This window comes from Chelmon rostratus, chromosome 19, assembly GCF_017976325.1.
Source record: "Chelmon rostratus isolate fCheRos1 chromosome 19, fCheRos1.pri, whole genome shotgun sequence".
NCBI classification, from domain to species: domain Eukaryota; kingdom Metazoa; phylum Chordata; class Actinopteri; order Chaetodontiformes; family Chaetodontidae; genus Chelmon; species Chelmon rostratus.
In genome coordinates, this window is record NC_055676.1 from 15,320,974 (window position 1) to 15,334,205 (window position 13,232).

General features: G+C 42.7%; 1 protein-coding gene across 3 annotated transcripts; it reads left to right on the plus strand.

Moving 5' to 3' along the window:
• Positions 1-1,948: 1,948 nt before the first annotated feature.
• lhx3 (LIM homeobox 3) lies at positions 1,949-12,043 on the plus strand. 3 transcript variants are annotated; one of them, XM_041960555.1, is made up of 6 exons: positions 1,949-2,024; positions 7,148-7,319; positions 7,467-7,669; positions 9,425-9,576; positions 10,518-10,689; positions 11,610-12,043. In XM_041960555.1, the coding sequence occupies exons 1-6, from the start codon at positions 1,949-1,951 to the stop codon at positions 12,041-12,043; spliced, it is 1,209 nt and encodes a 402-aa protein (XP_041816489.1). The 3 variants fall into 3 exon arrangements, with proteins under 3 accessions (XP_041816489.1, XP_041816490.1, XP_041816488.1); XM_041960556.1 differs by having other exon boundaries at positions 1,949-2,018; XM_041960554.1 differs by lacking the exon at positions 1,949-2,024 and adding an exon at positions 4,614-4,710.
• Positions 12,044-13,232: the final 1,189 nt, after the last annotated feature.

Consider the following 13,232-nt stretch of genomic DNA (forward strand, 5'->3'; position numbering starts at 1 on the left):
CAGCTCCTTCCAGATTTACGAACAGATCTCCCTTAATCTGCATATGAAGGTCCACACTGACTTGTTGACCAGAGATTATTACCCATTAAAAACACACACAAAAAGTATTTGGTTCTCATCCATGAAAACAAACATCCACTAGATATTATTTTTTGTTTTTCTTTTTTTTTATTTTGACATCACGTGATTGACATCATCTGAATGTATGTAAATTGCTGGATGAGGGAGGGAGGCTGCAAAGTCTTTGAGGTATAATGAGAGAAGAGAAAAAGGTGGTTCGTATTTCCTCTCAAGTTTGGGAGGCTAATTGCCCTGAGTGGACTAATGAACAGCGTAGGTCTAATTGGCTTACACCACTTTTGAGCTGGCGTGCTGGGCGAGTAAAATTGAATCAAAGCTGTAGCACCACGTCAAAGCATTTCTGTGCGTCGTGGTGGTAATTGGCACAGCGTCAAAGACATGAGGCATGGCACTCAGCCAAATAACCGCTGCGCAAGCGCGCGCTTGGCTTCAAATTTTACAGGAAAGCATAAATTAACGACAGCATTTTTTTTTATTTATTTCGTACCTACTTTACCCAGCTATAACTATTAATGTTATTTACTGTGCATCAGTGGACGCATTTCTCCATCTAGTTACTGAAAAATCATCTGATGAAAAAACTTAACCACATTTTTCCATTTAAAACAGCGTTTAAAAGTTATTTATGTGGATAACTGTCAACTAAAGCAGCTGTAAGGACGTGCACGTAACTTCTTTTTAACTTCAGTAAAGTCTAACATCATATAAGCTCATCCAACGAAGCTGCTGTGTGAAAAAGTAAATAAAAACTGAATGCAATCTTTGCAAACAAACTGTCTTTCCTGACAAGTGTTCCTAAGTCAATGCAGTAACATCCTTTACACAATCATGTGTTCACAAAGTGGTGGACCTCGCTCCATCCTTGCTTGTGAAGGATTGAGCCTATCCAGGATGCTCCTTTCATACCCAATCATGATGCTATCACCTGTAACCAATCAGCCTGTGGAATGTTCCAAACAGGTGTTTTTGGATTATTCCACAACTTTCCCAGTCTTTTGTTGCTCCTGTCCCGAACAAACTTAAAATACATTGTCTTTGTACTGTTTTCATTTCAGTATATGAAATTCTGTTTTATTGACAGCGTCCCAACTTTTTTTTTTTTTTAACGCTCGGTCCAGTTGTGTCATTAATGCGATGCGCTCTGTTTTTCACCAAACAAAAGACAGACGCAGCGATAGAAACGCATGACAACAATGTCCGGAGCAATGCCAAATTGCCCCATTGTGTGCCTTGAAAGACAGACACGTGCACCACAACACAGTTAAGGAGAGAGAGGGGAGGGCAAGTGTGCGCGCGCGCGCGCGCGAGTGTGTGTGTGTGTGTGTGTGTGTGTGTGTGTGTGTGTGTGTGTGCTTAAAGATAGCCACGGGGGGATATAGGAGCCGCACACACGCCTCCAGCCTGTTTAGAGAAACTCCCCTTTCAGCACCCTGGACAGAGGCAGCGCTGACCGCCGCCTCCTCCAGCTGAAGTGAAGTCGCAGGCTGCCGGGCTCAGTCGGGTCAGCTGACGCCGCTGATGGTCAGACGCTTTTTCCACCGCCGCCCGCCCCTCGTCTCCACCTCGTCTCGAGCTTATCAGCGCGGAATCAAAGAGCAACTTGATGAATATTCAAAGTTTCCGTTCTCGGCGGCTGACGAAAGGAGAAAGGTCGACGGGCGCCCTTTTGAACGTTTTGCAGAAATCGAGCTGCCATCGAACTGAGCTCACCTCGCTCTGGAGAGGATAAATCTCCAGGAAAGTGCGGCTTTGACTCCTCTCTCAGTAGCGTCTTAGGCTTTTTTAAAATTAAATTATATATATATATATATAGGCGTGCGTCTGTCGGCGCTGCTTTCTTCCGTTGGAACATCGGAGCATCTTCAACATGTTGCTTGAACACCCGGGGTCAAGCTGTCAAAACGCCGGAAATTTCTCCCGGTACAGTTCGGGCCAAGGTAAGAGCCGAGTTTAACTCATCTCCCCGCGCAGCTGCGTTGTCATGTGGGTTTGGGGGAGATGAAGGCAGTGCTGAGTTTTAATTGGGGTCCTGGGGTCCGTTAATGAGTTCGGCCACAATTGGGCGTGAAATAGACGATAATGCTGCAAATCGGCCCAGCAGGACTGACGGCGGCTCTCGCTTTGCAGCCTGACAAGCGTGAAACAGCCCATGAAAAGTGCTTTTATTTTATTGTGAAAAGCAACCACACTTCTATATAATATCAGCCGGTTTTCAAATATTATTTCAAGCTTCATAATATGAGGTTTTGATGCGCTCAAACAGGAGATGGATGTTAAAAATGATGGAGAGGAGAGTTGCAGAAACTCCTCCATTATTCACCAACCCGGGCTGATCCATGCTGCCCGTTTAGAGGCGCTTCTTTTGCGTCTCGTGTGGGAGACGTTATGAATCTGTAATGAGCCTTCATTGTTGGGAGAATCACGCGAACAGATGTTATGCGCGTGCTGTCATGTCACACCGCCGCCTGCGGTTGTAACGGGAGCGCGGGCGCGCGGGGGAGCGGACGCGGAGAGACCACCGGAGCCGCTGTGGCGACAGCAGCCTCTCTGCGGGCCGCGCGACAGGCTGCCAGCAGGCGCGGGGCTGCTGCCGCCGTCCACCCGCGGCCCACCGACACAAGGTGCTCAACAGGTGTCACGTTCCTGCCCCGACAGGTGGGACACCTGCAGGTTTTCCAGAGGCGGTGGTGGTGGAGCGTGTAGCTGTGGTTGGATAGATAGCGCTGGATATTTAGTGGCATTCAAAAATGGGAGAATTTTTTTTTTTTTTTTTTTTTTTTTTATGTTATTGTGGTGCGTTCATGTGTCCATCAGGCAAAGGTCACTCAACACGAAACTGCATTTTCATTTTATTCGAATTAAATGTGTGTGTGGAATTAAAATAAAAAATTAATCCACATTTTAAAATTCAAACAAAACCTCAAACTAAAAACCTAAATTTATTCCCTTCGTCCTGACTGACCATCACTCTGACGGTCATTTTATCGCTTTGTTGTCACATTACTGTCGGCCTCACCCTCAAAAGTGAGCGATCGATGCGACATAAAAATTATTACAAAGCTCAAAAGTGAGAGGGGCACCCATGAACCCCGCACCTTTCTCCAAAACGTCTTTCATGTACTTCTAAAATGCAGGCAAATAGGACATTGATTTTAGATTCATCAGCGGCGCGCGAGGCTGTGGCACTACCCGTGATTTCCCCAGGCGCTCTTTTGTGCCAAAGATCAGTGTCAATAAAATTCATTGGGGTGTTGGCCCGATCAACATGTTATTGAACAGCGAATCTCTCCCCTAAATAAACACTTGTCTTCGAGCGCTCAACGCAGGGGAGGAAGATTGCGTGTGTGTGTGTGTGTGTGTGTGTGTGTGTGTGTGTATGATATTTAAAATCACTTATTTAAAATCTGATCTGATACAAAGCTTATGGTTCACATTGCCGTATGAGCTAATTTATTAAATTCTTTTTTAAAACGCGTTGCATTGCTGCCCATTAACGATGACATTATTAATAATAGCAGCAACAAAGGAAACAGTGATATTTCCATGTACTTCTTAACACCCTGTTCTAAAATAGAGCGATTATTTAGATATTTGTGAAAATAATAGCTGCATTGTGCTACTTTCACTTTTTCACCTAAAAACTGATCCATGCTCTGCTGATAAAACAACTAAATGAAGGTAAGCTTCAGAAAAGACTGCGGTGATCCCTCTGGGCCTCATCTTTCTCCTGAGCGCGTGGCAGTACTGGGCGCTGGCAGGACGAATCCTCGCCAGGAGACACTTTGGTTTTTGGTCGATTTACATAATAAATCAACAAGGTGCTGGTGTCCGGTTTTCTCCATTTTTGAGGCTGTAAATCTAGTTGTTGTTGTTGTTGTTGTTGTTGTTGTTGTTGTTGTTGTTGTTGTTGTTCCATAAGTGCTGAGTCCAATTTCCACGCGCAGATCATGAACACCTCATGTAATAATATTCTCTCGAAACGAACGCCTGCCTATCAAATCAGTTCATAGCTCAGTGAAGTAACATTAAAACTGTTATCAGAAATAGTTGCAGAGTATTTGACATGAAAGCTATGAAACGGTGACAGCGTCAACAGAAAAAAATACAGCTTATAAAAAAAATAGATTTCCATCATAAAATTTTGTGTAATGATGGAAATATTTAGAGCAATGAGCTATCATTGTCTAATTTAACCAAATGAAGAAAACGATCTTTTCATGCAGCCTGGAGAGCAATAGGCCACAATACTGTGACGCGTCTCTGAGTAACGTTACCACCCAGCTCTGAAACTCTATTGGCTTTTCCTCTCACCTCCTCCTGCTCAGTCTTCTTCCGGGTAAAGGTACTCGGTAGGTGATGTTAATCTGCTCCCTGTCGCCCGGGAAACGGCGCGGCGTAATCCCGCACAGGCCTCAGCACAGCCAAGCATAAAAGCAAACCCCGCGGCACACTCGCGCGCCTGCCTCGTGCGCCATCGCGGACGGATCACAAACCGGACAGGTTTGCGTTAATGTGAGCGTAAATCATGCGCGATGGACGGACGCGGTGAGCGCAACTCTCCAAAAGAGGCACCGAATAGCACGGAGATGCTCCTCGCTCTGCTGTCGCACAGTGAGGAGCTACGGAAAGGTAACCGCAAACCAAAGTGTTGTCCATTTATTCGTTTTGCGTTGTTTATATCACACATAATTGTGTTTGCAGCGTGTGATCATATTCATCGGACCTTAAATAGGCCTTTAAGCGCAGCTGTAGGAGTAACTGCAGTCTGATGATAACGTTTTCACTGTGTTTAATAAATGTAGGCTTCATTTCTGCTATATGCCTGACGGATGCTGCTGGGGTTTTAATTTGGGCAAAATGTCCTGTCGTGCCAATTAGCTTTACAGCTGTTGAGACAGAGGACATGTGCCATTCCTGTTGCTCCAGGTGCAACTTTTACGCACCACGCTTTAACCTTTGATTAATCTGAGCGCTCGTTCAAATTTCCATGTATTAGATTTGACATTTGTTGCACTTTTTTGGAGGGTAAATCAGGCGTAACTCTTAGAAATAGGTTTTACGCATTTTTGAATGAGACATAAACGTTGGTTATAAAGATTCAGAATGAACACAGCGCTGCGTGTAATGCGTAGACTGCATATTAAGAGCTTTTCTCTACGAACTTTTGTCAAATTGTTCCATGTCTATGATTCACTATGGCCGCACTCCCACATTTAATTCCCATCTTATGAACAGTTATGAGGACTTGTGCATCTCACCCACTCCAGAGTTCGCTATTGTGAATTTACCTCAGAGATTTCGATTGGGATTTGCAAGCATCTATATATTTAATAGACCAAGTACCCGCAAGGTGAACAAATAGCTCGGACACCTTATTGGTTTGTTCCGTGAGACTGTAGGCCGCACCTGTCTAGTTTTACAGAGCGCGCTGAATTAATGATGACCTGGATACACCTGTTCTTGACGTGGCTCCCACCACACTTGTGCGGGGCTTCGCCGCTGATGCCAGAAGAAATGGGTCATTAATGTTTCATGAATTGTCCACAGCAGAACAATAGGAACGCGATTCCTTGCACGGATGGAATATGAAGTGCTTGAGCCTCTTTTAATTAGTAATAAAGAGGCCTGATGACGTCTTTCGTGACTTTCTGGTTGTCATTAGTTTTATTTCTTTATTTTGATATATATCAAAATGTCCCAGGAATCTGTCTTAATCCATCACTGCTGCTTTGAGGGAACATTGTAAAAATGACTCCAATGTGATTTTGTGACATTAAATATTTGAGTTGTGCGTAAACGTGGCTTCTGCTGGTTAAAGGTGATTACATGTGACAAAATAATAACCAGCCGACCATTATTCGATTAATGAGCTACTCAGGGATTTGAGATGCCGTTCATAATTTCTTTCTTTCTTTCTTTCTTTCTTTCTTTTTTGAAGAATCCTGCAAGTCTGCCTTATTTTTGGATTTATTCTCAGAATGGCCTCCATAAGTTTGTGTGGGCTATTTCTCAGTATAATATATACGCAGAATAAGTGTGTGAATGCCCATTTATATTATAAATAATAATAATTTGAAAAAAGCAGTATGGTTGTCTATTTATTGCTGCAGTTTACACTGGTGTTTATTTCTAATAATTCTATACCAGGTTTTACAAATTCCTCACTTTTTAAAAAAATATGACTTATTTAATTTTTTATTTATATAAGCCTAAAGTGGTTACAGGTGAAGTTTTACTGGATTGCAGGCGTTAAATGTATGAGAACGCCCCACTGGGAGTCTGACTTAGAGCTCTGTTATATTCTATTGTTTATCTATTCTTGTCTATTCGTTTTTTTAGGGATGTTGGGCTTTTTTTCTCCTCGATCACATGAAAGATAAGGCCGAATTTAAAAAGATGCCTGATATCTGCAGTTAAATATCAAAGTCCCTGCACCAACACTGGTGAGGGAGTGATGTCAGGTGACAGTACAGACTCAGTACAGGACGGACACACGCTTCAATAAGTCAGCAATTTATTCGGTTTGCCTTTCGTTTGTTTGTCTGTGTGTTCAAAGTGTGCCATGCAATTATGTTCATCTGCTTTAGTGCATTTAGCGCTGGTCTGCTGTTGAACGAGACACGTGCTTCATGCACTTTTCCATCAAAGATTTGTTGATTTTGGACAACTGGACGCCATTGCATTGTTTTGCTTGGCTTGAATTTAAGTAGATGGAAATGATTGTATATTAATATCATTCATATTACAAGTTAATTCTGGGCTGTGTGGAACAAACAGAGGGTGATGATGATGCTGATGATGATGGCGAAGGTACTACATATTTCTGTCGTTGTGTTCTCGCTGCTGGTCTTGATTTCAGCTGATAGCTGTGATGTCTCCTGTTGGAGTCTTGCATAATTAGTCATGCACAGTAAGAAGCGTTTGATAATCAATTTAAGCGGTGCGCACATATTAAGCTCGATACGCAGGCAGATATTCTGCGTGCGTGCGCGCGCGCGCGCGCGTGTGTGTGTGTCAGATCTCGAATCCGCGCTGAACTGACCGAGGTGATTCGTGTCTCCTGCAGAAATCCCAGTGTGCGCAGGCTGCAGTCAACACATCGTGGACCGCTTCATCCTCAAAGTGCTGGATCGCCACTGGCACAGCAAGTGCCTGAAGTGCAGCGACTGCCAGGCGCAGCTGGCGGAGAAGTGCTTCAGCAGGGGCGAGAGCGTCTACTGCAAAGAGGATTTCTTCAAGTGAGTAGCTTTTAAATATTCTAGGGACATTTTTTTTCGTTAATCTCTTTTATGAATAATATCTCTGTTGCTTAAAATTATATTTAGACTGCAACAGCGTTGAGAAAGTTATTATGAACTAATGCCAACCGTCTAATTTCCCAAAAGGAGATTCGGGACAAAATGTGCGGCCTGTCAGCAGGGGATCCCTCCCACACAGGTGGTGAGGAGAGCGCAGGACTTCGTCTATCACCTGCACTGCTTTGCCTGCATCGTGTGCAAGAGGCAGCTGGCCACAGGTGACGAGTACTACCTGATGGAGGACAGCAGGCTGGTCTGCAAGGCCGACTACGAGACCGCCAAGCAGAGAGGTGAGGCGCCAGCGACTGTCTCGACGCCTCTGTTGCTGAAACTCGCGACACGATGCGTCTGCAGACCTTATCCTGTCAGTTATGCGATGACGTTGCGTGTAGGTTGACGTGACAGTGAGGTCGGCCGTAAACTGTGACCCACCTGTGTTAACTGCGTCGTTGCCCGCAACCCAATCGATAGCAAACTGCGTAAAAGTGGGGGCCAGGAGGAACACCAGAGATTGTGTGCTACCTTAGAGACACAGGAAGATAGAGAGAGAGAGACAGAGTCATGGATGCACATATTAAAAGAATGTGTATCATGTGCAGTGCTCACATGATTCACAATATGAGGGAAAATATTAATGTTTAATTCTACATCTTAATGTGTTTAAGTGCAAAATGGAATTGAGTTAAATGACAAAGGCTTGTTGCAAAGTATGTTCTTGAATTTCTACATTTGCAGTGAATTCACAGTCTGTAGTTCTCCAGTTTGTCTGAACATAGAGAGAGAAATTTCATGCACGACTCAACAACATTTCCTTACATTTGCATTATTACAATTGAAACAGTTTGGGCAGACAGACAGACTGCCAGAAACAAATAAGTCACAGCACTGAAAATGCATCAGAACAATAACACTTGTGCTTCTGGGGTGGCAAATATTTTATATATGTATCCCAAAAGAACACTTACTATCTATAGTTATTGTTTTAATAATATGTGTTTTTATATCATTTTCTCACACTACACAAATATTTTAAATTACTGTAAAAAGTTAAATCAAGCTATTTTCATGAAAATCATATTATTAGCAAAAACATATAAGACCCACCTATAGCATGCTTGCTCAACTACAGAAAACATTGGCTTTTACATATAGACTGTGATTATTGTAATACACACTTCACCAGCTGCAGCATGTGCACTATATTTGGTTTTTTAGAAGTTAAGTATACTTTAACACACTGCAGATTTTCCTCTGACACTGTTTATACGCCCCAAAACATTTTCATGAGATGCCCTGATCATATTAACAACGCCACATTAACTTTACTGAAAGTCCCAGCAGGCCGTGTTCCTGACAGGGCAGACCGGGCATGGGCAAGTTTTATCTCCCCATCTGTTTGTTTGAATTTACTGCCCAACACCAAGTGTTGATTTATGCAGCGAGTTAACGCAAGTTTTCACTGAAAACACACACGTTTATTTTACTAATGAGAGGGCGCAATTACTTGGGCAGCATCCATTTGGATGATGGTTTTGTATTTTGCTGTGCTGGCCAGCAGATGTGCAGACACGATGCAATTATGCACAGGATGCCAGATTTTGGTTTATAGGCAGAGGGGGATTTATGTTAAATTAGAAAGTTGTATATTATATAAGCTGTTTTATGCTATCAGTTGCTGTGAATATGCGTTTCTAACACAGATTTTCATGCAACTGACCCAAAATACATACAGAATTTGTCCCAGGGTCTCTATATCAGAGGGTTTCTCTGGATAGTCATGTTTTTATTGTCAGAAATAACCTTTATTATAATGTTAGAGCCAGCAATAAATTGAACCACTGCACATGGACAAACTGTGGATTAGACTGTGAATCTTTACCTAACTTGCCTTACTTCTTGTTCATTTAATCTCTGCAAAAATGAAGCCAGTTTCTTGAGACCTCAGGCCTGCAACCTTAAAAAAAAGGACAACTTTGACGTCCACACGTTGGCAGAGTAACTTTCCAGCACTGGCTCATACTTTCTGCTGTCCATTCATTTTGCAGAAGCAGACTCGACTGCAAAAAGGCCACGAACAACCATCACTGCTAAACAGCTGGAAACGCTGAAGAACGCTTACAATAACTCTCCCAAACCTGCCCGTCACGTCCGGGAGCAGCTATCATCAGAGACAGGCCTGGATATGCGCGTTGTGCAGGTAAAGTATATTATTATCCATTAAGGGCTGTTCCATTAGTGTCCTGGCTGCATTATCAAGGGACAATTGTGGCCGAACTGGCACGAGCCTACTGTACTAATAAGTGTGTGTGTTGGGGTTGGGGGGGGGATTTACGGCTAGATGGAGTAAAATGAAGTCCACGTGAAAGTCAGCATGCTTTAAGTGCAAGCTCGTTAACAATGCTAAGAGGGCCCCTCGCACATTGTCTGCTGCTGAGGAGCCTCACGCTGGTTGCTAGGTGGTGGTCATATATATTGTTTTATTTGCAAGGACAAAAGTAGAGACGGAAGCCACTAAAATGCTCCTCATTATTCAGCGAAAGGGAAGGGGCAAAGTGGGTTCACTTGGGGCGGAATATCATTAAGGAGAATGTAAAACTGCTTCTTGTGACTGAAATGAATTAATTTTGTGTATAAGATAAAATTTATAAGAAACGGGGCCTTTATTCATTTAGCATCAGATTTCATAGACATTCGCGAGCAGCGAGGTTACAGGCAGTTTCAGTTTATGGCCACACTGTGTATGTGTTTTCTAAAGTGCGAGCTAAAATTTATAGATCAGATCAAAAGTGGGTATAGAAAAATTTAAATAGATTAAATCAGTGGCACGCTAACCTGTCTGCTCCCTGGGGTGAGGACAACTTGTGGCAGTGAAGTTAATTAAATGCGTGATAAATCTGGTGAAGGGGACTCTGGTCCCAGGATTACTGGTTAGTGTCACTGCTACTCGGACTCACAAAGCCACGTCTAGACAGTCCTTGAAAATGAATTTTGTTTTTAATGCTTTAAAGGATCATATGTGCATCGAGGAAAGAGCAGAGAACTTTGTCTTGTGTGAGAGAGGCATGATGAGTAAAAACAATGTGGGCTGTTTGTGTACTTAATAATAATAATAAGACATGTGGCCTTTTTACCGTCCAGGTTTGGTTTCAGAACAGGCGAGCTAAAGAGAAAAGGCTGAAGAAAGACGCCGGCCGGCAAAGGTGGGGGCAGTACTTTCGCAACATGAAGAGGTCACGAGGAAGCTCCAAATCCGACAAGGACAGCATCCAGGAGGAGGGCATGGACAGTGACGCAGAGGTGTCCTTTACAGGTAGAGTCAAGCACACATAGTGAATGGAGGAAGCAGCTAAATGGAATTCAGCTATCACTGATTTTATTATTTATACCTGTGCTGTTCCCACTGTGACATGTCAAAAGATAAATAACATCTATATTCCACTGAGGTGTGTATTTGCCATTGCCCCTCTAATAATGTGCTACAGAATTTTAATAGGAAATGTATAACCTTATATCTGCTTACATTTATATTATAGTGTGTTATAAACCACATTATGATCTAGTTAAGGGGGTTAAATAACCTCCTAAATTTCTTATTACACAGAAAGTGAATGTGCTTACAGGAGGCAGGAATTACAGAGACCAGCCTTTTAATGACAGGTTTTTACCTTGTAACGCAAACACTACTAATACTACTACTACTAATACTACTACTACTACTGCTACTACTACTACTACTACTACTAATAATAATAATAATAATAATAATAATAATAATAACAATAAGAATTTTCTTAAATGTCTGATCATCTCTAACATAAACTTAAAATGTTCTGGAATATTTCACCATTTCTTATTTTCCATCTATCCATTATCTGCACATGCTTATCATATGCTGGGTATTCATATAGAATAGTTCATATTATTAAATGGAATAGTTGTTGAGCTTGTTGTATGTGATGATATTCAATGGAAAATTGATTAAAATTCCTGGTTGCAACAGAAAGTGCAACAGCTGGTGGCTAGAGAGATAACTACTAACAAACTGGCCAGATATCCAAGTTAGCATAGCCAGCATGCTAGCTCAGTTGCTAATGAGACAATAAGTCTACACGTTTTATTTAAAAGGATTTGTACCTTCATTGGGTACAGACATGAGAAATATGCAGTACGTTTCAGTAATTGCAGTCTAGTCAGAATAACAAATATCACCTTCTTGTCCCGGTTGTACAGATGAACCACCCATGTCAGAGCTTGGCCTCACTAACGGCATCTACAGCAACCTGAGTGAGTCCTCTCCAGCAATGGGGGGCCGCCAAGGGGGCAACAACCACGGCTCCTTCCCCGTGGAGCACGGCATCCTCCCGTCTCAAGACCAGTTCCACGACATGCGCTCCAACAGCCCCTACGGCCTCCCGCAGTCGCCGGGGTCACTTCAGGCGCTACCCAGACACCAGCCTCTCATCTCCAGCTTGGTCTACCCCGACTCCGGCCTTTCCATCATGACCCAGGGCAGCGGGCCTGGGATCAACCCTGCCGTGAGGGTCTCCATGGGGGCCGCCAACGGCCCCAGCTCGGACCTCTCCACCGGCAGCAGCGGAGGATACCCGGACTTTCCTGCCAGTCCTGCTTCATGGTTAGATGAAGTGGATCACGGCCAGTTTTGATTGGTCAACGGCAAGAATTTGGACGCTTTTTTTTTTTTTTTTTTTTTTTTGCATTTCTGTGTCTTCTGTCGGATTTTAGAAACTGGAAAATTAGTATAAAGGACTAGACCACTGTCCTTGGATCTCACCAATATCTGATTAACAGGTCCTCTTAATATCTGTGATTTGGACTGAAGGAAGGAGAAAAACGTCCTTCATTTAAAGCACTTGGCCTAACAGCTGTTCTTCACTAAAACCCTATTTAAAGCCAGAAATCTGTCAAAAAATACTCAGATTGAAATACCACAATAAGCTTTTTTACGACAACGCAGAGACCACCAACTGAGGCTCAGAAAGTTCAGACATCGATCATTTGGATTTTCACATTTTCATCAGCTCTTTGTTCAGGTGCAGAATTCAGTTCTACATTCAGAGTCTTTAACTGTCTGGTTGTTGCCAAATGTCTATATATACTATATATGATGGTTTATCATTGTGGAGACTTTATTTTTATACAAAACCCCTTCTTGGACATGCATACGAACCCAGATATGAGGACTTTGTACATTCTTAAACAGGGACATAGGCAAAAATGTAGATGTTGTCTTAAATGGTACCTAGGGGTCCAATTACTTCTATGCATTTGTGTGTTCTCAGACGTTTCTCGTTCGTGTTGTTCTACCGAAAACAACCCCAAAGGAAGAACTGCTGTAGCACCCGGGGTCTGATGTATATGTTTGTTTATGTGGAAAATGTTTTATGTCTTATTTATTCCCTCTGGTAATGACGATGATGATGATTCCTGATTAAATGACGGGACTTTAATAAATTTGTCACCAAAATCAAGATGGAGTTCTCTCCTTTTTGATTGGACTAGAAACGTGTGGATCACATGACACATGATGAGAAATGAGTTGAAAATAACTGTGTTTAAAAGAGCTTTGACGCATTTAGAAACAGGAAGTAAAAAATATATGAAAGCAGCAGCGTTTCAGATATTTCAAGTCATTTTTTTTTCACAATTTGAAGCTATGAAACACGAGCTAACAAACCAGGTAGCGTCATCCATCACATTTATCCTCTATCTTACGCACAGCATCTATCCTATATATGTATCCTGCATATCTACAGCACATCACAGCACTGATAGTGAAACCAGAGCGAGCCCGCAGATCTGCCTGTGTCTGCAAATTGAGCATCTGGCTAACTA

What these genes read in the sequence shown, in the direction of transcription:
- lhx3 (XM_041960554.1), top strand. Translation starts at nt 4,614, where the DNA reads ATGGACGGACGCGGTGAGCGCAACTCTCCAAAAGAGGCACCGAATAGC. An exon ending in CAGTGAGGAGCTACGGAAAG is followed by an intron (nt 4,711 to 7,147) that starts GTAACCGCAAAC and finishes TGTCTCCTGCAG; the next exon opens with AAATCCCAGTGTGCGCAGGC. An exon ending in CGAGACCGCCAAGCAGAGAG is followed by an intron (nt 7,670 to 9,424) that starts GTGAGGCGCCAG and finishes TTCATTTTGCAG; the next exon opens with AAGCAGACTCGACTGCAAAA.